This window comes from Lepus europaeus, chromosome 2 (genome assembly GCF_033115175.1).
Source record: "Lepus europaeus isolate LE1 chromosome 2, mLepTim1.pri, whole genome shotgun sequence".
NCBI classification, from domain to species: Eukaryota; Metazoa; Chordata; class Mammalia; order Lagomorpha; family Leporidae; genus Lepus; species Lepus europaeus.
The window spans coordinates 2,349,631-2,373,880 of record NC_084828.1 but is presented as its reverse complement, the minus strand read 5'-3'; the positions used below and the strand labels follow the sequence as shown (position 1 = coordinate 2,373,880).

General features: G+C 61.0%; 1 protein-coding gene across 2 annotated transcripts in view; it reads left to right on the top strand.

Moving 5' to 3' along the window:
• TRAPPC10 (trafficking protein particle complex subunit 10) overlaps nucleotides 1-24,250 on the top strand; it is an 80,348-nt gene that overhangs the window by 47,580 nt on the left and 8,518 nt on the right. For both annotated transcript variants that reach the window (XM_062204524.1, XM_062204525.1), the window contains exons 8-19: nucleotides 8,787-8,933; nucleotides 10,036-10,150; nucleotides 10,753-10,829; nucleotides 11,726-11,817; nucleotides 14,413-14,553; nucleotides 15,195-15,307; nucleotides 17,726-18,240; nucleotides 18,892-19,033; nucleotides 19,818-19,976; nucleotides 20,496-20,725; nucleotides 21,873-21,973; nucleotides 23,289-23,415. In XM_062204524.1, the coding sequence (XP_062060508.1) occupies nucleotides 8,787-8,933; nucleotides 10,036-10,150; nucleotides 10,753-10,829; nucleotides 11,726-11,817; nucleotides 14,413-14,553; nucleotides 15,195-15,307; nucleotides 17,726-18,240; nucleotides 18,892-19,033; nucleotides 19,818-19,976; nucleotides 20,496-20,725; nucleotides 21,873-21,973; nucleotides 23,289-23,415 (1,959 nt within the window). The remainder of the gene's footprint in view (nucleotides 1-8,786; nucleotides 8,934-10,035; nucleotides 10,151-10,752; nucleotides 10,830-11,725; nucleotides 11,818-14,412; nucleotides 14,554-15,194; nucleotides 15,308-17,725; nucleotides 18,241-18,891; nucleotides 19,034-19,817; nucleotides 19,977-20,495; nucleotides 20,726-21,872; nucleotides 21,974-23,288; nucleotides 23,416-24,250) is intronic.

Genomic DNA, 24,250 nt, shown 5'->3' with positions numbered 1-24,250 from the left:
CGGGTGCTGTGGCTGCAGGGCTGTGCTGCCGTGTATCTGTTGAGGTGCGGTTTTCTCTCTTAGCCGTCCAGTCTCGCCGGTAGGCCTCTCCTGTGGGCTGAGAGCACTGACCTCTGGCCTCCCCTAGAAGCCTTGTTTCCCTTGTCCGAGAGGTGGTGACAGAAGCCTGGCCCTGATGTGGTTGTCAGGCTCAGTGAGATAAGGCGTGGACAGAGCGCAGGCGCCCGTGGCAGTGTGGGGTCCACGTGTCCGACTGCGGCTCGTGCTCTAGGGTGTTTCTTAGGAGGGGGCTGTATCTTAAAAAAGCTTCCCAGTTGGCAGTTAACCTGAAAATTTATTCTTAGAATCCTTTGAAATTTTTGTGGGAAGATTTAAAATTCAGAAAACTGGAAGTTATTCAGTCTTTGTGCACTCTCGAGTCTGCTCTCACAAGTGAGACACCCCTACTGCGGCTGTGCTCTCCGCGTGGCTGTGGCAGCCGTGGCCCAGGCAGCCCCGAGGCAGCTGGGGAGCTGGTCACCTGTGGACTGCAGAGAGGCGGTCTTCTCACGGCTGGGCCCACGCAGAGCCCATGTATTCCAACTGATCCGTGTGTTTAAAGAAAACAAATTAGTTGATTTGATAGGGAGAGACAGGAAGAGAGTGAGTGAGTGCACGCCTGCCCATCCGCTGTTTCAGGCCCCGAATCGGACGCCTGCAGTTGCTGGGGCTGGGCTGGCCAAAGCCAGCAGCTGGGAACTCAGTCCAGGCCTCCCACAAAGGTGGCTGAGCCCAGCTGCCTGCCATGGTGTGCACTAGCAAGGGGCTGGAACGTGAACCCAGGCACTGTCAGCGGGGTGTCGGCTACCCAAGACCAGTCCCAGCTGCTGTGCCACACCCTGTCCCTCAGCCATGCCTTCTCTGATGGCGGGAGGCTCCGTCTGGTCTGTGGCTTTGCCCACAGCAGGTATGTCCTCAGTCACATATTGAACCTTTAAATCCGAGAGCTGTGCGGTTACAGCCGTGTGTGCCTTGTACGTCCACCTGTGTGTGAGTGCGTGCAAGCAGGCTTTCCCAGTTGGGGACTGTGCGTAAGCCCTGGCAGTCTGCCTTCTGGAAGGGTCTCCCGTTTCAGCTGACACCGGCAGTGCCTGCTGTGCCGCATGTAGAAGGAGAGGCGTGCGGTGCCAGTGTTTTAGGCGGCACTGATTGGTAGGGAGGAGCAGTAGGGGGATCCTTCCAGACCGTCACCGTGACACCTGTGACTTGTTCTTTAAAATGTGTGCACTTCGGCGCTGTTCTCTCTCCTCAGCGTAGGCCGTGGTGGTGTAGCAGACAGAACAGGCTCCCAGCCTGTGGGTGATGTGGCCGGAGCCGTGTGTGGGACACCGACATGGCTGGTCGCAGAGGCTGTGTCGGCACCCCCAGGTTGAGCCGGGGAGGAGAGATGCGGTTTGTAGTCACAGCTGGCTGCCGGCGTGGGCCTGGTGGAGGTGTCGCTGAGGGTGTGTAGCAGCTGTTTTCCGAGGACCTGCATCCTGCCAGACACCGGGCTGGGCTCCGTGGGGGCTGTGAGGACCTGACCTGGAGGCAGGATCTGTGCCGGGGCGCTGCTGCGGGGGACTGGGTGAGAATGGATGGCTCCCGGGACAAGATAGGCAGGGACTGGCGGGGCCCTTCAGGAAGCGGGCGCCGGCCCGCCAGCGGGAGAGGCACGCAGATCAGAGGCAGTGGGCTCCCGCTCCCCTGCGCGGCACCACCGTCCACACGGTGGTTGGCAGGGGCCGCGGAAGGAGGGAGGGCAGCTCTGAGTACTACAGGTGGGGTTGGTGAAACCTTGACAGAGGGCTTGCAGGGTGCTGGGGAGGTTGTCGGACGTCTTGGGTGAGCTCAATTGTAAGAGTCATTCATTCAGCAAATACTCACTGAGCGTCCGTTTTGTGCCAGGCGTGCAGTGGGCGCTGTGTTTTTAGCAGAGAACCAGCCTCCCTGCCCCAGGCGCTTGCCTCTCCCTGAGCGAGGGGACAAGCAGGAGTCACTGCGGTTGAGAAAGTGACTGTTTCGGGCCTGCGGGGGTGCACCAGGGCGTGGGCGAGCCTCGGGAGGCCTGCGGTGGGCAGTGTGGGCTGTGAGGCCTGGTTTTGCTCTGTAGCCAGGAGGAAGCACTGGCAGGTTGAAGCCGGCATGCCCTGGAAAGCCGGGGATGGGGAAGCAGAGAACTGGGTGGTGGCAAGGAGAGGTGTTCCTGCCCCACCCCATGACCAGGGCACACAGGGTCCGCCCTAAAGCAGCCGGCTGGCTTTTACGTCCGTGAGTTCAAGAGACGTGGGCCTCGTGAATGAATGGTGTGTGCTTTGCTGGACGTCCCTGTGGAGCAACGAATCTGGGACCCCACACTGTGAAAACAATTGCATTCAGATAGGGGTTTCTGTTTTTTTTTTTAGATTTATTTATTTGGAAGAGTTACACAGAGAAAGAAGGAGAGGCAGAGAGAGAGAGAGAGAGAGAGAGAGAGAGAGAGAGAGAGAGAGAGAGAGAAAGGTCTTCCATCTGAGAAGAAACAGAGAAGAAAAGTCTTCACTCCCCAATTGGCTGCAACAGCCAGAGTTGCACCAATCTGGAGCCAGGAGCCAGGAGCTTCCTCCAGGTCTCCCACGCGGGTGCAGGGGCCCAAGCACTTGGGCCATCTTCTACTGCTATCCCAGGCCATAGCAGAGAGCTGGATCGGAAGTGGAGCAGCTGGGACTTGAACCGGCGCCCATACAGGACGCTGGCACTGCAGGCAGAGGCTTTACCCGCTACTCCACAGCGCTGGCCCCTCAGATAGGGTTTGGATGTAAACATGAGTGGTAAATCCAGAGAGCTCTGGAGGTGACCTGGTGTTGGCAGATAATTCTCAAACGGGACAGAAGCACTAGCGATGAAGGAAGAGAGTGACACATGGGGCCGTGACACTTAGAACCTCACCCGAGTGGACCTGAGTGTGGAAGGCTTGCCACGTGTGGAGGAGCATTTCCTCCTGATGTCCTCGGGGCTCCTACCCAGAGCAGGAAGGAGCTCAAACCACAGGGCCTGTGCTGCGGCGCAGCGGGGGAGGCTGCTGCCTGCGCCGCCGACATGCCTGTGGGCACAGTGTGCGTCCCAGCTGTTCCACTTCGGATCCTGCTTCCTGTTGCTGGCCTGGGAAAAGCAGCGCAAGATGGCCCAACTGTCTGGGTCCCTGTCACCACATGGGAGACCTGGTTCTTGCGGCCATCTGGCGAGTGAACGGCAGCTGGAGGACCTCTCTCTGTGACTGACTCTCAAATAAATGCCTGAGCCTTTTGGAAGACATGGAGGGTCAGTGGAGAGGGAGTGAGAAAGTGCGGCCGGCCGGCCTGGGAAGAGGCACTCGGTGCGCTGGGCCTGCTGAAGTGCAGCTGAGACCGCGCGACAAAGGACTCAGGCCAGCGGGCGTCCGAAGGGTGGAGGACTGGAGCCCCTTCCTGGACGACCGTGAGAGGCGCACAGCACCTTGGAAAGTCAGACTTCTAGCAAGCCAGAGAAGCTGCCAGTGAGCCAGCAGCCCCGCCCCAGCGAGCCCGGAATCGTGCACGTGGGTCCCAACCAGCAGGTGCGGCAGCACACAGGAGCCCTCTTGGCCAGAAACCTAAGTGACCCTTCCCTCGGAGTGTTGGCCTTGCCCCGCTGTGTCCATGCAGTGGGGCAGCAGCCAGCACAGAGGTGAGCGAGTTGTCGTGGCTGAGTCTCACCAGCGTTAGCTCAAGCTGAAGAAGTCAGACACAAAGAATAACCTGCTTTTCGCCTCCTCACAGCTGAAGTTCAAGATTAAGCACAGCGGGTCTGCTGAGAGCTGTCATCCAGTGTCCGTGAGTGGAGGGCCCAGGGCCGGCTGCGGCCACCCACTCTCCCTCCAGTGGGCGTGGCGGGGCTCTCTCAGCGTCTGTCTCGAGTGAGAACGCCTTCAGTTCCGGCTCTGGGACGCGGCGGGCTGCCGCTGTTCCTCACACACGGGTCAGGACAGAGGGGCCTCTGTGAGAGTCACCCCGTGGACTCAGATATTGAGAACTGGGGCTTGAAGTTTTTTCCACAAAATACACAGCCCCCCTGGCCACAAGATACACAGGGGTGTGCCTCATTATCCCCCGAAGGAAACTGGGATGGGCAGTGGGCAGCGAGGCCGCCACCAGCGCCAGAGAGGAATGGCAGCTGAAGGCCCTGCTGCTGGGCTCTCCTGGTTGGGTGACGTGGAGTGCCGGGGTGGTGGGCTTTCCGAGGGGCTCCGACACCCCATGGGACCCTGAAGCCCGTGTCTCTGCCCGCAGGGGTGAGGGGCTGATGCTCAGATGGGTACATTTAACATCAGGGCACAGAGCCGTCACTCGTTCCTCAGTTTGTGGTTTTTTTTTTAATTCTCAAGTGCCAGCAGATGGGTAAAATACCAGGCTGTGAGTTCCGGAGCCCTCGTGTGGTCTGCACGTGGACGTTTGAGCGCTTCAGGAGTCGCAGAGACGCTGGAGCTTCGTCCTGTGCCTGTCCGTGCCCTGGGGCTGCATTCCCGGGTGTGTGCCCAGGAGGAGTCCACCCGGAAAACCAGCGTGGGAACATGACCCACCGGAGGATCTGACGCGGATTTATTTCTTATCTCTGTTCCCTGGGGACCAAGCCAGGTGGTGCAACCGTGTCACCAGGCACCTTGCTTGTGGTCACATCCCGTGGACTGGCCCCGCCGGTTCCTGTGGGCTGTGAGCCTCCACCAGCGCTGCTCCTGCCTCGCGTGGGCCACTGCAGGCTTTCCCACGCGAGGCGCAAGCCCTGTGGCCTCCTGAGTACACGGGGCGCCCAGCAGCCTCACTGGGAGGAGCCGGAGCCGGCAGCCACCCAGCACTGAGAGCAGGGGCCGGGATCGGAGGAGCCGGAGCCGGCAGCCAGCCAGCGTTGAGAGCAGGGGCCGGGATCGGAGGAGCCGGAGCCGGCAGCCACCCAGCGCTGAGAGCAGGGGCCGGGATCGGAGGAGCCGGAGCCAGCAGCCACCCAGCGCTGAGAGCAGGGGCCGGGATCGGAGGAGCCAGAGCCAGCAGCCACCCAGCGCTGAGGGCAGGGGCCGGGATCGGAGGAGCCAGAGCCGGCAGCCACCCAGCGCTGAGGGCAGGGGCCGGGATCGGAGGAGCCGGAGCCGGCAGCCACCCAGCGCTGAGGGCAGGGGCCGGGATCGGAGGAGCCGGAGCCGGCAGCCACCCAGCGCTGAGGGCAGGGGCCGGGATCGGAGGAGCCGGAGCCGGCAGCCACCCAGCGCTGAGGGCAGGGGCCGGGATCGGAGGAGCCGGAGCCGGCAGCCACCCAGCGCTGAGGGCAGGGGCTGGGATCGGAGGAGCCGGAGCCAGCAGCCACCCAGCGCTGAGGGCAGGGGCCGGGATCGGAGGAGCCGGAGCCAGCAGCCACCCAGCGCTGAGAGCAGGGGCCGGGATCGGAGGAGCCGGAGCCAGCAGCCACCCAGCGCTGAGGGCAGGGGCCGGCAGCCACCCAGCACTGAGGGCAGGGGCCGGGATCGGAGGAGCCAGAGCCAGCAGCCACCCAGCGCTGAGAGCAGGGGCCGGGATCGGAGGAGCCGGAGCCGGCAGCCACCCAGCGCTGAGGGCAGGGGCCGGGATCGGAGGAGCCGGAGCCAGCAGCCACCCAGCGCTGAGGGCAGGGGCCGGCAGCCACCCAGCACTGAGAGCAGGGGCCGGGATCGGAGGAGCCAGAGCCGGCAGCCACCCAGCGCTGAGAGCAGGGGCCGGGATCGGAGGAGCCGGAGCCGGCAGCCACCCAGCACTGAGGGCAGGGGCTGGGATCGGAGGAGCCGGAGCCGGCAGCCACCCAGCGCTGAGGGCAGGGGCCGGGATCGGAGGAGCCGGAGCCGGCAGCCACCCAGCGCTGAGGGCAGGGGCCGGGATCGCAGACGGATGCGCACACAGCAGTCACACGAACAAGCTGCCGGCGGAGTTGGCAAGTGTGGGGCCTCCAGGCGTGACGTGGAGTGCCGGGCACCGTGTGTGCAGGACGCGTGGTGTGATGAGACGAGGGTCAGAACGGGCGTCCATGTCGGGTAGTGGGATGTCTGATCTTAGGCCGGGTGGTAGTCGGACTGGTGAGAGTTAGGCTCTGAGTTTCGGGTTTGTACGCCTTGCATACCTCGTACGTGTGCTTACAGTCACGCAGTGGAAACCGCATCCCCCTAACTACCTGACGTCAAGTGGTCCCACTGAGGTTTCTGAAGCTTGGGCGACTGCTGCTGCAGTCTGGCTGCAGGGGGCTCTCCTCCCCCGGCCCTCCCCAGCTGTGAAGGCCGAAAAGCAGCGGGAAGCCTGGTCGTCTGGGGTTTGTGTCTGGAGCTGGTTGGGAGCTGAGGACATGTGGCAGGTGAACGGCGCCGCACAAGTCACTGTGCACCTCTGCTTTCAGCAGACTGGTTGGGAATGGGGTGTGGTGATGCAGGCAGTCGGAGCCCATCACCCCTGAGCCATTGTGCCTAGCGAGGGGTTCTCCCCAGAGCGAGTGCCTGGGCGCCGGCAGGACGTGGGGCTGCAGGTTTCAGTTAGAAACCTAGGACCCTGCGTCTGCGCCCTGCCTGGGACCTGGCTGTGCTCCGCGCGTCCTGCGGGTTGGAAGCTGAAGTCGAAGCGTGGGGGCCCTGGCTGCCCCTGGAGTCTGCTCTTTGTGCCTCTCGAAGGGCTGTGCTGCTGTTGCTTTTACGGTCCTGGTGCTCAGACTTGCTCCTTCCAGAACGCTTCGCTGCCTGCACTGGCGCCTGCACATCCAGCCCATTGCGCTCTGCTGCCACTTCCCACAGCTCTGGTTTGGGGTGTGGGGTCTTTGCGGTTCTGCTCTGTGGGAGAGTTCTTTCCCTAGGAGGGTCTCTCTGTGGCCACAGCTGTCCAGGGCAGCGCCACTCTGAGACGGCGGCATGGGCTTGGTGCAGGTGGAGCTGTCTTGGCACCAGGAGGGCCTGCCCCGTGTGACTGAGGAGGACGCTGCTTGCCTGGGAGCCGTTCGCTCTGGCCAGGGTCTCAGCTGTGTCCTGCTCCCTCTCAGGGCCACCCTCATGCGTGGTCTGTTTGCTGAGAAAGTTTTGCGAGTGATGAGTGCTTCTGATAGTGTAACTTTTTTTTGTGCTGATTTTTTTTTTTTTTTTTTTTTTTTAAGAAAGGATTTGAGTAGCTTATCTTTCAAAAATCGGGAAGTTGAGGCTGGTGCTGCCACCTAGTGGGCTAAGCCCCGCCTGCAGCACCAGCATCCCACATGGGCACCTATTCATGTCCTGGCTGCTCCCTGCTGATGGCCTGGGAAAGCAGTGGAAGATGGCCCAAGTGTTTGGGCTCCTGCACCCATGTGGGAGACCTGGAAGAAGCTCCTGGCTTTGGATCAGCTCAGCTCCAGCTGTTGTGGCCATTTGGGGAGTGAACCAGTGGATGGAAGACCCCTTTCTGTAACTCTACCTTTTGAATAAATAAATCTTCCAAAAAAGGGGGGGGGGGTCTGACATGGAGTGGCAGTCCCTGGGTCTTTCTCGCTGGATGCAGGTGCTTCACTTCTTGGTTTTTTTTGTTCTGTTTTGTTTTTTTAAAGAGTTACAGACAGAGGGAAAGAGAGAGAGAAAGAGAGAGGTCTTCCATCTGCTGGTTCACTCCCCAAATGCTGCAGTGGCTGGAGCTGGGCTGATCCAAAGCCAGGAGCCAGGAGCTTCTTCCAGGTCTCCCATGTGGGTGCAGGGGCCCAAGCACTTGGGCCATCTTCGTCTTTCTTTTTAAAATTTTTATTTATTTATTTATTTATTGACAGGCAGAGTGGCTAGTGAGAGAGAGAGACAGAGAGAAAGGTCTTCCTTTGCCGTTGGTTCACCCTCCAATGGCCGCTGCGGCCGGCGCTCTTCTGCCGGCGCACCACGCTGATCCGAAGCCAGGAGCCAGGTGCTTCTCCTGGTCTCCCATGCGGGTGCAGGGCCCAAGGACTTGGGCCATCCTCCACTGCACTCCTGGGCCACAGCAGAGAGCTGGCCTGGAAGAGGGGCAACCGGGACAGAATCCGGCGCCCTGACTGGGACTAGAACCCGGTGTGCCAGCGCCACAGGCGGAGGATTAGCCTATTGAGCCGTGGCGCTGGCCTGGGCCATCCATCTTCTACTGCTTTCCCAGACCGTGGTAGAGAGCTGGATCGGAAGTGGAGCAGCTGGGACTTGAACCGGTGCCCATGTGGGATGCTGGTGCTGTGTGGTCACATCTGATGATCCACAGTTGTGCTGTTGTGAAATGGAAAAGCCCACACGCGTCCAGCAGGAGAGAGGACAGCAGTGTGATGAACTTGCAGGTGTCTGTTCACACTGCTGCACGTCCACCCCGCCCGCTGCCCCCGGTCACTGTCCTGACACCTGGACATGGTGTCTGCCTGAGTGACAGGAGCTCTGCTCTGCAGGCACAGTCCCACTCCCGAGGAGACCTGCTGAGTCCTCGGGTTCTGCTGCTGGATGTGAGCGGTCCGAGGTCTCTGCCCTCCCCGTGAGCAGGCGCAGAGCTGGCTAGCATGTCCGGGGACGAGAGGGCAGTCGGCCTCTCGTGGGCCTCCGTTTCTCGGGAGGCTGGGTCCCTCGTCCTGGCACACAGAAAGCCAGACGACGACACATCTGGGTGCAGGCGCCCCTCCTGTCCCTGAGTGTGCGGAGCCTCTTCCTGGTAGCTGGCCCGAGAGGCAGGCAGGGCTCCCTGTCCAGGCCGAGCTGGCAGGGCCGTGCCCTCCCGGCTGCCCTCACCCACCCACGTGTGCCCTCACAGGTCTCCGTGCCACCCGGCGCCCTGGACTGCTGGGTGTTCCTGAGCTGTCTGGAAGTGCTGCAGAGGATAGAAGGCTGCTGCGATCGGGCGCAGATGGACTCCAACATTGCCCACACGGTGGGCTTGTGGAGCTACGCCACAGAGAAGGTGCTGGGGGGGCGGGGCTCAGCTGTGGCAGTGGGCGGCCCTGGTGACCTCAGAGCACGTCCAGGTGTGGCTCCCTGCCGCCTGTGTTTCTTCAGCAGGGAGTGAGTGCATGCTGTGCGCGTGTGTAAGATGTGGTTCTGCACCAGGAATACGGAAGGTGGGCGCCACAGAAGGTGTGGGCCAGAGCATAGCGAGGACGTGTGGCTCCTGGCCATGGGGCCAGCGTGTAGCGAGGCCATGTGGCTCCTGGCCGCGGGGCCATTGTGTAGCGAGGCCCCGTGGCTCCTGGCCGCGGGGCTGGTGGGCGGCTAGGGTGGGGCTCGCAGAGGTGCAGATAGAGCACTAGGGTGTGTGCAGACGTGTGAGCTGACAGCCCCGTGTGTGTTCATACCCACGTGTGCAGATGTGTGAGCTGACAGCCCCGTGAGTGTATTGCACACCCACGCGTGCAGACGCGTGAGCTGACAGTCCTGTGAGTGTGTGTGCACACCCACGTGTGCAGATGTGTGAGCTGACAGCCTCGTGTGTGTCCATACCCACGCGTGAAGATGTGTGTGAGCTGACAGCCCCGTGTGTGTGCACACCCACGCGTGCAGACGTGTGAGCTTACAGCCCTGTGTGTGCACGCCCACGTGTGCAGATGTGTGAGCTGACAGCCCCGTGAGTGTATTGCACACCCACGCGTGCAGACGTGTGAGCTGACAGCCCCGTGTGTGTGTGTGCACACCCACGCGTGCAGACGTGTGAGCTGACAGCCCCATGTGTGTTCATACCCACGCGTGCAGACGTGTGAGCTGACAGCCCCGTGTGTGTGCACACCCACGCGTGCAGACGCGTGAGCTGACAGCCCTGTGTGTGTGTGTGCACACCCACGCGTGCAGACGCGTGAGCTGACAGCCCTGTGTGTGTGTGTGCACACCCACGCGTGCAGACGTGTGAGCTGACAGCCCCATGCGTGTGTGTGCACGCCCACGCGTGAATCAGGTAGGATAGCTGAATTTCTCCCCAGCTTGGCGGGGTCTGGGCCGTCACATTTCCGATCGTCAGCTCGCTGCTGGCTGAGCTGGCGCGTTAGGGTGCTGTCTTGTGGGCTTTCTCGCAGCTGAAGTCCTTGGGCTATCTGTGTGGACTCGTGTCGGAAAGAGGCCCGAATTCCGAGGATCTCAACCGAACAGTTGATCTCCTGGCAGGCCTGGGAGCCGAGCGGCCTGAGACAGGTACTGCTGGGTCCTGCTTGTGCAGTGAGGCTCGTGTGTGCCTGACTGGCTGCTGCTTGGGAGATGTTACCTCTTAGGAGCACAGTGGAATCCAAGAAGCAGACGGGAACACTGCAGAGCGAGGGCCGCGGCTGACATCCCCCCGCCCCGCTGGTCACAGGGGAGCCCTGGGCCAGTCTCCCTCCTGGGTGTTAATGCCCTCTAAGGAGCGTTAGTAATTGTGTTAGTAACGTGGGAGGAACAGGATTTGGCAACACTTTGCCAAAGTATAATGAAAGAATACCCGCTGGACTGGGAGCGCTTCTAAATCAAAGGCGCTGTAAGGGATGGTGATGTTTGTGTCGCTCTGTGTGACCTTGGCCGTCTCAGCTCATCTTGGAAGCAGGGTAATTCACTGTAATTCGTTGGCGTATTTGTAACGTATACTGGTGACAATCCTGTTCTCAAAGACAGACAAGAGCAGGCCGCTGGGGAGCGCGTCAGTGGGGAAGGAGGTAGCAGACGGCCGCCCCGCTCGCCGGGCTGTGTGTGCTCTGCACGCGAGCTGCTGGGGCCGCCTGAGTGTCGAGGGGACGCAGACCTCTCGTCTCCTTGCATTTAAGCCAACGCCGCCCAGAGTCCTTACAAGAAGCTCAAAGAAGCCTTGTCTTCGGTGGAAGCGTTTGAGAAGCACTACTTGGTAAGTAGCCAGCGTGGCCGGTGGGGGGGGGGGGGCTGGGACGCCGCAGCTTCTGTGTCGCCTGCGGAGTGTGGACGCAGCATGGAGCGTTGCTGCTCATCAGTGGACGCCAAGGGGGCGAGAGCACCTGAAGCGTCTTTGCGGACTTGTGATTCTGTTCGGATCGATGGAGCAGTTTGTAAGGGAGGATAGTGAGTGGTTTTCTTGTTAAAATACAGCAGTTCAGTTTCTGGCATTGCTACCCTGCTGGATTTTAAGACTTTAAGGATGGGCGTTCGGCTCCAGCAAAGGTTAAGGCTTCCGTTGAGACGCCTGCTGTTGCGGTCAGAGTGCTTGGGCTGGAGCCCAGCTGTGGCCCCCAGTTCCGTTTCCTGCTACTGAGGACCCCACTGGAGCAGGTGATGGCTCGAGCAGTTGGCCCCTCCCCACCCGTGGGAAAGACCTGGGCTGATTTCCCAGCGTCAGCCCTGGCCAGCCCAGCCGTGCTGGCAGTTGGGAAGTGAACCAGAGGGTGGGAGCTCTGTTTCTTTCTTTCTGCCCCTCCGGTAAGAGGAAGGAAAAAACAAAACCTCAGGTAACTCAGAAATAGATGCAAAGTAAATATGGTGTTGCAGCAGCAAAGCCTTCTGCTTCAGCCTTTGGGTAGGTGCACGGAAGGGCTGTCTGGCACTGCAGGTCCAGATGTGCACGGAAGGGCTGTCTGGCACTGCAAATCCAGATGTGCACGGAAGGGCTGTCTGGCACTGCAAATCCAGATGTGCACGGAAGGGCTGTCTGGCACTGCAGATCCAGATGTGCACGGAAGGGCTGTCTGGCACTGCAAGTCCAGATGTGCACGGAAGGGCTGTCTGGCACTGCAAGTCCAGATGTGTCACTGAGCCTTCATCTCTGCGCAGGACCTGTCCCATGCTGCCATTGAGATGTACACAAGCATCGGGAGGATTCGATCTGCTAAGCTGGTTGGAAAAGACCTGGCAGAGTTTTACATGTAAGTTTTCTTGAGCTTTTCTCCGAATTTTAAGCAGTTCGCACGTACAGTAAGAAGAGGTTTGTGCATGGAGCCCACGTAGCAGTGTGCGTGGGTTTGCGGGTTGAGGAGTGCGGAGTCTATTAGCCAGTCCCCTCCGTTCTGCTTTTCCATTTCTCCTGGCAACCACACTGATAGGTTTTCAGCTACTTACCCTTAGTAGCTGCTTTTTTAAAAATATATTTTTAAAAGATTTATTTATTTATTTGAAAGGCAGAGATGGGGGGGGGCGGAGAGAGAGAGGGAGGGAGCATTAGCAGGGAGCTGGATCAGAGAGGAGCAGCTGGGACTCGAACCGGCACCCATATGGGATGCCGATGCTGCAGGCCAGGGCTTTAACCCACAGCGCCACAACGCTGGCCCCACCTTTAATAACTGTTGCCATTGAGTTTTTTTATTTAACATGAATTATAAACATAAAACATAACTACCTTCAGTTAGGTGGTGCTGAGAACCTGTTCAGGACTCTCTCCCTGTAGTAGGTCAGTGGGCTGTCGTCGTGTGGCAGCTCTCTGGCCTGTGTCGACACTGCGGGGTGAGGGCCTCAAGGCCAGAGAGGTGGCTGTGAGCGGCAGTGGGAGGGCGTTCCCGCGCAGCCTCGGGGCTCCTCCCGGACCAGGCTCGGGGCGCGGGGAGCCGGCCTGGAGGGAGCGGACTGCAGGGCGGTGTCTGGTGCGGACGGTGCTGGAGCCCTGGCGCGGCTTTCTCACACTCTGCGTTTCTCATAAGCTGTGGAGACCCCTCGTGTGCGTGGGTTTCAGAATCTTTTGCACAGAAATAGCTTTTGTCTTCCAGTTCTCCTTTCCACAGCCTTTTTGAAGTGTCTTCGCAAGTCATGGGCGGGTGGGGTGCGGGGAATTCGCAAGTCACGGGTGGGTGGGGTGCGGGGAACCCTCTGCCAGGGCCTTTGGACATCCGCAGCGCCGCTTATGGGCCACACGCAGCCGTCCCCTGCACGGCGGCGCTGCGGGCCTGCCGTGTTCCGAGTGCACCGGCAGCTGCCCTGGCAGGGCCACACTAGGCGATCGTGGGGCCTTGTGCAGCTCGCGGGCCCCACGGTCCCCACGGTCCCCACCCCTGCTACAAGCGAAGAGATGCTTGCTTGTATTTTCTCAAACAAACAAACACGTGAAATGAGATCTTGGGAACCTGTATTAATTTCACTGGATGCAATTCGGACAGAATAATGTACGTGAACTCTTGAGACCTGGCTGAAAGGATTGGTAGATACCCGCGCGGAGCTCGGGCGGACAGCTGGTTGGTGGGCAGTCAGGGCCGGCCTGGCTCTCCCGAGTCTCTGTGGCCTGAGGAGGGAGCTGTGAACGCGCTCCGAGGCCGTGCGTCCGGCTCCCGCGCACCGCAGGGCCCAGCCGCAGAGCCCAGGCGTCCGGCTGCAGAGAGGAGCTGAAGCATCGCAGGCTCTGACCCTTTAAAAGGTGCGGGTTGGCAGGAAGGCCCCAAAAGCCTAGAAACCCAGCGCGAGTTCATGCATAAATTCCCAGGTGCAGGATTATTTATTTAACTCGGAAACTTACGTAATCTGAGAACTTGAGCATTCTCGCTGCTCAGGAGTGGGGGAGTAAAAACGGTGGCTCTCTGGAGGGTGCCTGGGGAGAGCAGGTGCCGGCGTTGTGTTGGCCGAGGGTCCCTGCCGTGGGCAGAGCAGGTGCCTGTGTCACGGTGGCCTCGACCCCCTTGTGCAGCTGAGGGTCTCTGCTGTGGACTGAGCAGGTGCCTGCATCGTGTTGGTCTCAGCCCCCCGTGCAAGCGAGGGTCCCTGCTGTGGGCAGAGCAGGTGCCCGTGTCATGGTGGCCTCGCCCCGCCCCCCCCCCATGCAGGCGAGGGTCCCTGCTGTGGGCAGAGCAGGTGCCCGTGTCATGGTGGCCTTGGCCCCCCCCCCCCATGCAGGTGAGGGTCCCTGCTGTGGGCAGAGCAGGTGCCCGTGTCATGGTGGCCTCGCCCCCCCCCCCCCCATGCAGGCGAGGGTCCCTGTGGCCCCTGAGTCGGTGGCGCTGTGCAGTTTGATTGAGCTTCTTCAGGACTTGATCTGGGACTGGGACCACCTGGTCTTGGGCGTGTGCTGCTGTTTAGCTCTTCGTGAGTGCCCACCTGGAGCTCCTGGCTGCATTCCCAGGCTGACCTCCTCTCCCCATGCGCTGGGCCACACAGACCCTTCGTGTCGTCTGTCTCCAGGGCTGGAGCAGCCCTGCACCCAGGGTTCTTGGTGCCGTTGCTGACCAGCCGGGCACGTGGGGAAGTCTCGGCCTTCTCTCAGAATGGAGTCCCTGCTCTCCTGTCCAGGGTTCTGCCTGATGCTGCCCAGCTGTGTGTGTGGAGTGTGTGGGAGCCCGTTTCTGGTCTCCTTACCTTGGAGCCCTTCGCGCCGTCCTGAGTGAGGTGTGCTTTCTCACACAAGGGGGAGAAGGAAGGCGGAGAAGAAGGTTGGAGAAGGAGGGCGGAGCACCTGCCGTGGCAGGGGACTGGGGTGGAGGTCGTGTCTGTGTTTGCCGGCTGTCGCAGCCCTAACGACACCTTCTGTTTGTCGGCTTTGCAAGGAGAAAGCAGTCTCCACAAAAGGCAGAGGTGTACCTGCAAGGGGCACTGAGAACCTACCTGGCTGAGGGCTGGGCTCTGCCCATCACGCACACGAGGAAGCAGCTCGCTGAGTGTCAGAAGCACCTGGGACAGGTGGAAAAGTATCCTTTGAACCCAGCGGTTTCCCGAAGTAGAACAGTTGCTGTCTTGTTTACGTGGCAGCGCTGTTCAGTGGTTTAAGATAAACATGGAATATTAATGAGAGAAAACCCACCTGCTATTTATTGTGTAGAACATGAACTAATGCCTCCTCAGTGCTTCTTTTTTTAAAAAAAGATTTATGATTTATTTATTTTTATTTGAAAGTCAGAGTTACTCACAGAGAGGAGAGGCAGAGAGAGGGGAGAGATTTTCCATCCGCTGGTTTCACTCCCCAATTGGCCGCAACAGCTGGAGCTGTGCCGATCTGAAGCCAGGAGCTTCCTCTGGGTCTCCCACGCGGGTGCAGGGGCCCAAGCACTTGGCCCATCTTCCACTGCTTTCCTAGGCCATAGTAGAGAGCTGGATCAGAAGTGGAGCAGCCGGGTCTCGAACTGGCACCCCACAATGGATGCCAGCACTACAGGCCAGGGTGTTAATCTGCTGCGCCACAGCACAGGCCGCATCAGTGCTTCTTTTTAAATGTAGTTTCAAGTTGCTAGTAACGTATGAAATGAACACCCTGCAAGCTCTCTGAAGGCCGTCCCACGGCCAGCTCAGCACTCGGGCCAGCGGCTCTCTCCCACCCCTTAACTCCACCCAGCTACCTTCAGACCAGCAGCCTCCTGGCCAGCGACTGCCACCTGACCGACGAGGAGCGGAGGCACTTCTGCCGGGAGATACTCGGCTTCGCCGGCCAGCAGTCCGATCCCCCAGGTAAGGCTCTTACAGCTGGGCAAGTGCTGCAGCGACGTGGAAGCATCACACACGGCGCCAGCCCGGCACGTAGCTCCGTTTCTTTTCCATTTTTAATTTTTGCTGAACTTAAAAGAGATCCCAGAATACTCTGTTGTGCCTCACTCTGAAACAGTTCACACACACCTTCTGGAAAGAAGAGCAGGGCCAGGCGTTTGCCACAGTGGTTCAAGACGCCACTTGCGAAGCCAGCACTCCACGTGCTGTGCCTGGTTCGAATCTCGGCTCCAATCCCAGCCCCTGCTGGTGCTCCCTGGGAGTCAGCCATGATGGCTCGAGTACCTGGGCCCCTGCCACCCACAGGGAGACCTGAGTGAGCTCTGGGCTCCTGGCCTTTGCCTGGCCCAACCCTGGCTGTTGTGGGCATTTGGGTGTTACCTAGCAGGCGGGAGATCCCTGTCTGCCTCTCTGCTTCAGACAAGCAAAATAAATCAATAGAAATTTAAAACAAGGACCGGACCGCCGCCCCGCCGCCCCGCCTCCCCGCCGCCCCGCCGCCCCGCCGCCCCGCCTCCCCGCCGCCCCGCCGCCCCGCCGCCCCGCCTCCCCAGCGCCCCGCCGCCCCGCCGCCCCGCCGCCCCACCGCCCCACCTCAGTACCTCCACACCTCCACACCTCCTCACCTCCTCACCTCCTCACCTCCTCACCTCCTCACCTCCTCACCTCCTCACCACAGCCCAGGAGTTCACAGGGCTCTCCTGCCATCTGCCGGGGAGGCTGTGTTCACGTTTTCCCTAGATAATAGATTCTAGTGAGGGTCACGTGCTGGATTTATGATCAGTTCTCCTAATTTACAACAGTAATTCTTCGTACTTCTTTCTCTTCTTTCTCTTGAAGACATTGACTTCTAAAATGTGTACATAACAGAATTCACATCCCTGTTTGAAGTGTGTGCGATTCAGTGACTTTTAGTGCAGTCACAGGTGTGTGCAGCCATCACCACGGTCAATTGTATTTTCTTAAGATTTTTTATTTATTTGAAAGTCAGAGTTACAGAGAGAGAGTTTCCATTTGCTAGTTCACTCCCCAAATGGTTGCAAGGGCTGGGGCTGGGCCAGACCAAGCCAGGAGGCAGGAGCTTCATCTGGGTCTCCTGCGTGGGTGCAGGGGCCCAAGTATTTGGGCCATCTTCCACTGTCTTCCCAGGAGCATTAGCAGGGAGCTGGATTGGAAGTGGAGCAGACGGGATTCGAAACGGCACCCATGTGGGATGCTGGCTGTGCCACAGCACCAGCCCCCACAGTCAGTTTTACATACGTCTGTCCTCTACAAAGAAACCACACACTCATTCTGTTCCCTTCAGCAAGCCCTGACAGTCAGTCTCTCCTGATGCCTGATTTGATGTCCATCTGAACAGCCAGGCGCACCACGTCGTCTCTGGCTGACGCTGTTCATCAGTGTGTTGCCAGGCCGACTAGGCCAGTTGTCTGATCCGCTAGCAGACCTCTGGGCGTTCCCTGCTGGGAACTCGTAAGTGGAGGTGCGCTGTGGGAGGCCTCTGGGTTCGGGCTGGGCAAGGGTCCTTAGTGCGGAACAGGCGCCTGGGTAGCGTGGACAGCAGTGCGGGCAGTTCCAGTGCAGGCAAGGGCTATCGTTGGGCTGTGCGCTCCACCCTCTGCTGGGAGGACCTCGCACACGCCGCCCGTCTAACTCCTTTCCTCCTGAAGGCCCCATCTCGAGACGCCGTCGCACTGGGGGTTACGACGTCGCCATCTGAATTTGGGGTACATGGTTCAGTCCGTGGCAGCCACTGGACAGAGCCATCCGCACCTGTTTCTCTGGAGCCTCGGGAGGTGGCGGGCTATGTGGGTCCCCATGGGCGCCGGCCGATTGTTGGCCGAGTCCCCGCCGCACCTGCTGCTTAGCAGTGAGGGGATCTGGGTTAAGACTTGCTGCCGCCCTTCCTCGGCGTCTCTGTGAGTGGCAGGTTCCACAGTGGTTTGCTGTTGTCCCGTGGTCTTAGGACCGTGGTCGTGGCCAGTCCTGATGATGAGCGTTAGTGGTCTTTTTCTAGAAACCAGGGTGCCTGTGACAGGGAGGAAGGGGTGGGGGCAGGAGTGCAGTGGGCCCCCGGGCAGCACAGCGAACTCGTGGCCACTTGGCCGCTGTCCGCCAGACTGGCTCAGGCCTGGAGTTACTCCAGACACGCAGTGGGCGCGGCCTCTGTACGTGGGGATTTCTTTAAGTAGATGGGAAACGCCTCCAGAGATTGGAATTTTGAGTTTCATTGAGAATCTGAGATGAAGGTGACCTGTTGTCTCTTACCTCCTCAGAGCAGACGTGGACAGCTTCGCTTCTGCAGGTTGCACGGCAGGAGGGGGAGGCCGTGTGGCTCGCAGAGGGGGCCCGGCGATAAAGCGTGACGACGTGTGTTCACAGGTCACAAAGTGGTGCTGCCCATGCACTCCTTTGCACAACTGAGAGACCTCCATTTTGACCCTTCCAACGCTGTGGTCCATGTGGGCGGCGTCCTGTCCGTGGAGATGACCTTGTGCAGTCAGATGCCTGTGCCTGTCCACGTGGAGCAGATCGCGCTCAGCGTCCACTTCAGCATCGAGAAGAACAGCTACCGAAAGACTGCCGAGTGGCTCACCAAGCACAAGACGTCCAACGGCGTCATCAGCTTCCCCGCCGAGGCCACGTCCCTCCCCGCGTCTCAGCACAGCCCGCCCGCCCTGGAGCTGCACGAGGTGTTCGAGAGGAGCCCGTCTGACAACGCCCTGCACACCGCCGGGATCATCTGCAGGAACGCGCACCTGCTGCTCCGGAGGCAGGAGAGCGGCTCTTCTCCGGACACGCCCGCGGGCCTCACCCTGGAGGACGGCGGGCACGTGCTGCGGTGCAGCGGGGTCACGCTGGAGCCGGGGCCCAACAGGATCACCTTCCGGACCCAGGTGCGTCCAGAGTGGAGGGCGCAGTGCGGTGTGCAGGGCCCGGAGCCCGGGGTCCTCCGTGGAGAAGGGCGCGCTCACGCCAAGGCCGTGTCTTCTGTGAGCAGTTCCAGGTGGCGAACGTGTTCTGAGTGACGTTCTAACACAGGTGGGCAAGGCTGGATTCAGTTAGCTTTTCCCAGCAGGCACTAAACTCCACGCTGAGAGAAGCCGGTGACTCCGGCGTTCACCTCTGTTCTTGTGTGGCTGAGTGGCTGTCGCTGACATGGTGGCCCTGTGAGGTCCATGCAGGATGGCTCGGCCGTGGGAAGTGCAGGTCCTGGCCCTGTGTGGCTTTGGTCTGGCTGCAGAGGGGCTCTCAGACCCCAGGGCCGCGCCTCTACTACATGTCCCTTTCGAGGGGCACGCCGCAGACACGGTTTCTTGGATGGAAGCCATCTCGCTGGCTGCGGAACATCAGCGTCCGCCCTTCGGGAAGTCACGGGGTGGGAGGCTCTGGGAGCTCGGGGAGCAGCGCTGGTGCCGGTGGCTCTACACAGAGCAGGCCTGGGGGACAGAAACCACCGCTGGAGACCCATACGGCACTGCCTTCCCTGGCCACGCGCGGTGGCAGAAACAGGTGCCAACTTGGCAAATGCTTGCTTTTGATCCTAGGCCAGGGAGCCGGGAACGTACACGCTCAGGCAGCTGTGTGCCGTGCTGGGCCGCGTGTGGTTTGTCCTCCCGCACATTTACCCGCTGGTGCAGTACGACGTGTACTCCCAGGAGCCCCAGCTGCACGTGGAGCCGCTGGCGGGTGAGTGAGCCTGCGGCGGCGTGGGCGGGGTCCTGCGCCCCTCCTGGGGGCGTCTGCCTTCTTAGCCGCGTGTGCCTTGGAGAGAGCTGGGCAGCATAAGAGCAGTGTTGCTGGAGCGCCTGACTCTGCTGTGCTGCAGCGACTCAGTCCGGGTGTCCTGCGCGGTGGAGGTGGAGTCCGCTGTGGGGTTTAGTGAACACACAGAACTGCCGCACAGGGTCCGGGCCAGGCCGAGAGCTGGCGGGGGCCTGTGGGCTCCGCGAGCCTGGCCCTCGGGCGTGGCCCCCGAGATGTGGACGCTGCTGTTCTCTTAGATAAGGCTGAAGGCAGAGGCCCCGTGTGCTCCCTTGCTGCTGAGTGAGGCTGGCACCATGTGTGTGTTTGCTTGTGTCTTTCACTTGGGGGAAAATCACCGAGGCCCTGGACAGGAAAGAACAGGGAAAGTCCTGAACGCAGCAGCACGTGCGAGCGTCCCGCAGTCTCCGGCCCCGCGGCCCCACCCCCTCCTTGACACCCACACCTGTTCCCTCCTCCGGCTGCCATAGTCGTCCCCAGCTCTGCAAACCGAGGTGGGGACAGTGCTCTGCCCAGCCAGGTCCTCCTCAGCCCTCGGGCCACACCCTGTCACTGGACGCCTAGGGGCAGGGTACAGTGGACGCAGGGGCCTTAGGAGTGTCCCCATGAAGGATCCCTCCAGTAGGGACACACACTCCCTCCCCTTCCTCGGCGGCCCTGGCTGCTGCGTTCCACCGACTGTGAGCTGATTTCTGTCTTTCCCCTTTAGATAGGCTTTTGGCTGGTATTCCTCAGAAGGTCAAGTTCACTGTCACTACCGGCCACTACACGGTAAAGCAAGGGGACAGCCTCCAGCTCAGCAATGTGGAGGCCATGCTCATCCTGGGCCAGGCGGAGAACAGAGCCGTGATCTATTCCAACTCGAGGGGTGAGTGAGTGCTGGCCGTGCCGAGTGCCAGGCGCTGGGCAGCTTGTCCGCGTGGCTGCCTTGGCCCGCTGGCTTGTCCTGCCTCTGAGGTCAGTGTGCCTGGCACGGTGCTTGGGAGAGCAGACTGCGTGTGGGCTGCGTGCTAGGTGTTCCGCCCGTGTTCCGCCCTCGCCGAGCACAGGAGGTACAGCCTTGTGGCCAGGCTGGCTCCGCGGTGCCGCCTGCCCATCTCACAGCACAGCACATGCCCCATCAGCCCTAAAGTCTGCTGTGAGGACTGGAGAGGGAAGGATGGAGAGGCAGGACGGTGTGCAGGGACGCACACAGGCCGTGGCGGCCCCCTCCCCCCCAGGCTGGAGACAGTGACAGCCGTGTGGGCTGCAGCCTTCCGGCTCCCTGCTGTGCCCTCTGTCCTGAGCCCCGCTGTGGCCCACTGCTGGGCACAGCACCTGCTGTCAGAGAGAAAGGGACAGAGGGATGGTGGGAGCCGTTGGGCTAGACCTCGCCTGTCTTCTGCAGAAAAGTCTTGTGACGCGTGGCTGCGGATCCAGTCCTCCGACAAGGTCACCAGCATCAGCCTGCCTGCCGCCCCCGCCTACCATGCCATCGAGTTTGAGCTGGACGTCCTCTCCATGCCCCCGGCTCCCACCACCACGGGGGATGGTGATACGCTGGGGACGTCAGAGCCCCACGAGAAGCACAGGGACAGGCAGAAGGCTGGCCTGCACATGGACTCCACCGACCACAAGGTAGGGCTGTGGTGTGGCTCCGCCCACCTCGCCTGTCACAGAATGTCACCAAGGAACTGCTGGGGCTGGGCTGGGCTGGGCTGGGCTGAGCTGAGCTGAGCTGGGCTGGGCTGGGCTGGGCTGGGCTGGGGCTGGGCTGAGCTGGGCTGAGCTGGGCTGGGCTGGGCTGGGCTGGGCTGAGCTGGGCTGGGCTGGGCTGGGCTAGAGTGTCAGGCCCCTGCAGTCCCAGGCTCTTGAGCACCTGTGCTGAGCACTGCGTCTGTGCAGGGCAGGGGGAGGACAGGCTTGAGCTGTTCTGTCTCCCAGGAGGGGAGGGGTCGGAGTGGGGACGCTGGTCTGCTTGCCCTGGTCCCGCTCTGTGTCGTCTCCGTGCACCGTCCACGTCACTCGCAGCCAGGGTGAGGCGCCGTCACTCTCCATGTGCTGCTGCTGTGTACTGCCCATCACTTCTGGAGAGATCCATGACTTTGGTCAGAATCCTGGGGAAAGAACTCAGGGATGAGGGTCTGTGCGTGTCTTGCTCAGACGCAGTTCTCAGGGCGTTTGCACAGCCTGTGCCTGGAAGTAGAGGGAAGAGGGCTCAGAAGTGGTTACTTGGTCTGGGCCTCGCACGTGATGGAGGCTGGACTGGGAGCCGAGCGGCCGGGACTGGAGCCGACCCTCCGGTCCGGGACGCTGGCGCCTCACGTGGCACCCTGACCTGCTGCATCCCAGCACTGGCCCCGAGGGAGCAGAGAGAGCACTGAGTGGACGCACGTTCTCGGTGTGGCCAGTAGGTGGCGCTCAGGCTGCTTCCTGCCCGTCCTGGCCGTACCACAGGCTGATTGAGTTTCAGTTGTCAGGCATCTAGTCTGGCTTGGTGTGGCTGCACACGCTGTACCCTAAACCCCTGCACGTGATCAGCGTACTTGGGGTCCCTGCCCCAGATGTCCGTGTCCGGAGCCACTGAGGCCGTCCTGGTGGCATCTGGACGCCCTACCCGTCTGTCTCTGCGTGTGTGCGTGTGCACGGGTTTCCTTTGTGCGTTTCTGAATGGTGAATGGTGATGTCGGAATGGAGCGTCCAGGACCCTGTCGGCCACCACAGGTGCAGGTACACCTTGGTGGGGTGGTCTCCGGTCTGAGTGTGTGTCCTGCTTCTTCCACAGGTGTCCATCGACTGCCCGTGGTCCATCTACTCCACTGTCATCGCACTGACGTTCAGTGTGCCCTTCAGGACCACACACGCCCTGCTGTCTGCTGGAACCCGGTAAGAGGCGCGGGCCAGCCCACTTCTGTCCCCAGGCTGTCCTCAGCTCGCTGTGCAGAGCTTGGCCCTAGTGGCAGTCAAGGGAACTTGCTTACGTAACCGCAGTGCCATTGGCCAGCAGTTAGCATGTGCAGCGCCCAGTCCAGCTGTCTCAGCGATGGCATTTCGCAGTGGGCGTGTTGGTTCGGGGTCCAGAGTCCCCACCTGGTGACCAGGTCCCTCATGGCCCTCCGTGTTCTCTGTGCCGTGGACTTCCGGATGCACTCAGGCCACTTGTCCTCTGGAAGCTCGCCTCCACTGCTTGCATCTGTCCCCGTGCTGTGGCAGGTGCTGGGTACCTGCAGGACGCCGGTGAGCCTGTGCTCCCGGGGTGTCCCCTTCGCCAGGGTGACAACCCCCAGTCTCCAGATGTTGCTCAAGCATCCACTAGGAGGTGCAGACAGGAGAGAGAGGTGGGCTCCCGTCCCCGCACAGGGCTGTGGTCCCACCTGCCGGGTGCCAGCCTCTGTCCCCGGTTTCCCACTCAAGTGCCATCCGTGGGAGGTCTTTTGGAAGTCAGGATATAAAGGTGTCAGAGCCCAGGGCTGTTTGCTCCCCAAGCTCAACAGAGGCACCCTAGATACTTAGGTTACAAACAGGGTCTCAGGGCCGGCGCTGTGGCGCAGTGGATAAAGCCACCGCCTCCAGTGCCAGCATCCCACATGGTTGCTGGTTCAAGTCCTGGCTGCTCCACTTCCGATCCAGCTCTCTGCTATGGCCTGGGGAAGCAGCAGAAGATGGCCCAGGTCCTTGGGCCCCGGCACCCACATGGGAGACCCAGAAGAAGCTCCTGGCTCCTGACTTTGTATCGGCATAGCTTCAGCCATTGCAGCCAATTGGAGAGTGAACCAGCAGAAGGAAGACCCTTCTCTCTGCCTCTTCTTCTCTCTGTGTAGCTCTGAGTTTCAAATAAATAAATAAATCTTAAAAACAAAACAAAAAACCCCAGGGGTCTCGCAGGGGAGCTGAGGCGCTTCCCTAGGGACTCCCTGTGTGGTGACACCGAGGAGAAGCCTCGCCGGCGAGGAGGAAGGGTGGCTGTGGCCCCACCCATGCCACTCCGCGGCCATCGCAGTCGGAGCCATCTCCTCTGGGCCGTTCTCCCACAGGAAGGACGGCGTGGTACCGGTGAAGTCTAAAGTAGCGTCACCTGCAGCACCCTCCTCTTGCTTTGGCACTCCCGTGATGACTCCCGGGCGGAAAGGGTCTCAGGAACGCTCAAGTGTGGTTAGTGAAGTTCTTAACGTCCACGTCCCGCTCTTGTTTTCTGCTCCAGGAAGTACATTCAAGTGTGTGTGCAGAATTTGTCAGAGCTGGACTTCCGGCTGTCAGACGGTGCCCTTGTCGATACCGGTGCCGGCACCCACCTGCAGCTCGTGCCGCTGAACACGCAGTGCCAGCAGGTAAACGTTGCCCCGTCCACACCTGCCGTCCCCGGGCTGCGTGGCACGGCGTGGGTTCCATAGCACGGGGGGGTGGGCACTCGGAGGAGAGTTGGGCCTCAGGCCTGTGCTCCCTCCTCTGCGCACAAGCCTGTGGTCACCCGGACACCGCCACCCTAGGGAGTGGAGAGGACTCCGTTCTGCCTGTCTGGAGGAAGGAGGAGTCTCTGGGCTGAAGGGCGACAGCTCCTCTCTGTCCGCACACCTGGCCTCCTCGGCCGTGCTGGTCTCTGTGCGACGGCTCCTCTGTGTCCACACACCTGGCCTCCTCGGCCATGCTGGTCTCAGGGTGACTGGCGACGGCTCCTCTGTGTCCACACACCTGGCCTCCTCGGCCATGCTGGTCTCAGGGTGACTGGCGACGGCTCCTCTCTGTGTCCACACACCTGGCCTGCCTCCTCGGCTGTGCTGTTTCTGTTCGTCTTTCGTGTGTTTCCGGGTGGCAAATGCTGACTGTTTACAGAGCTTTTCTCGTATCGTCAGCATTTTCATATTTTTCCTGTTTTCAAGTTCTGCCCGAGCCTGTCACTTCCTGTCACCCGTGAGTGACAGTGGGCCAGGCGCTGCGTAGGCTTGTGCTGGCTCCTCGGGTGACTTCCTGGCGGGCAGCGGGCAGTCGGCTTGGGGTGCCGCTGTGCTGTGGCTGGCGTGGAGCGCGTGGCCCACACGGACGCTGACACGGTGCTCGGGCGGCTTGTCCCTGCTCCCTGGTGTGGTGAAGCCGACGGCCTCCTAGCGCGCTGAAGTGTCCTCAGCACTGTGTGGGCCCTGACAGAGCCGAGCCCCCGCGTGCGCT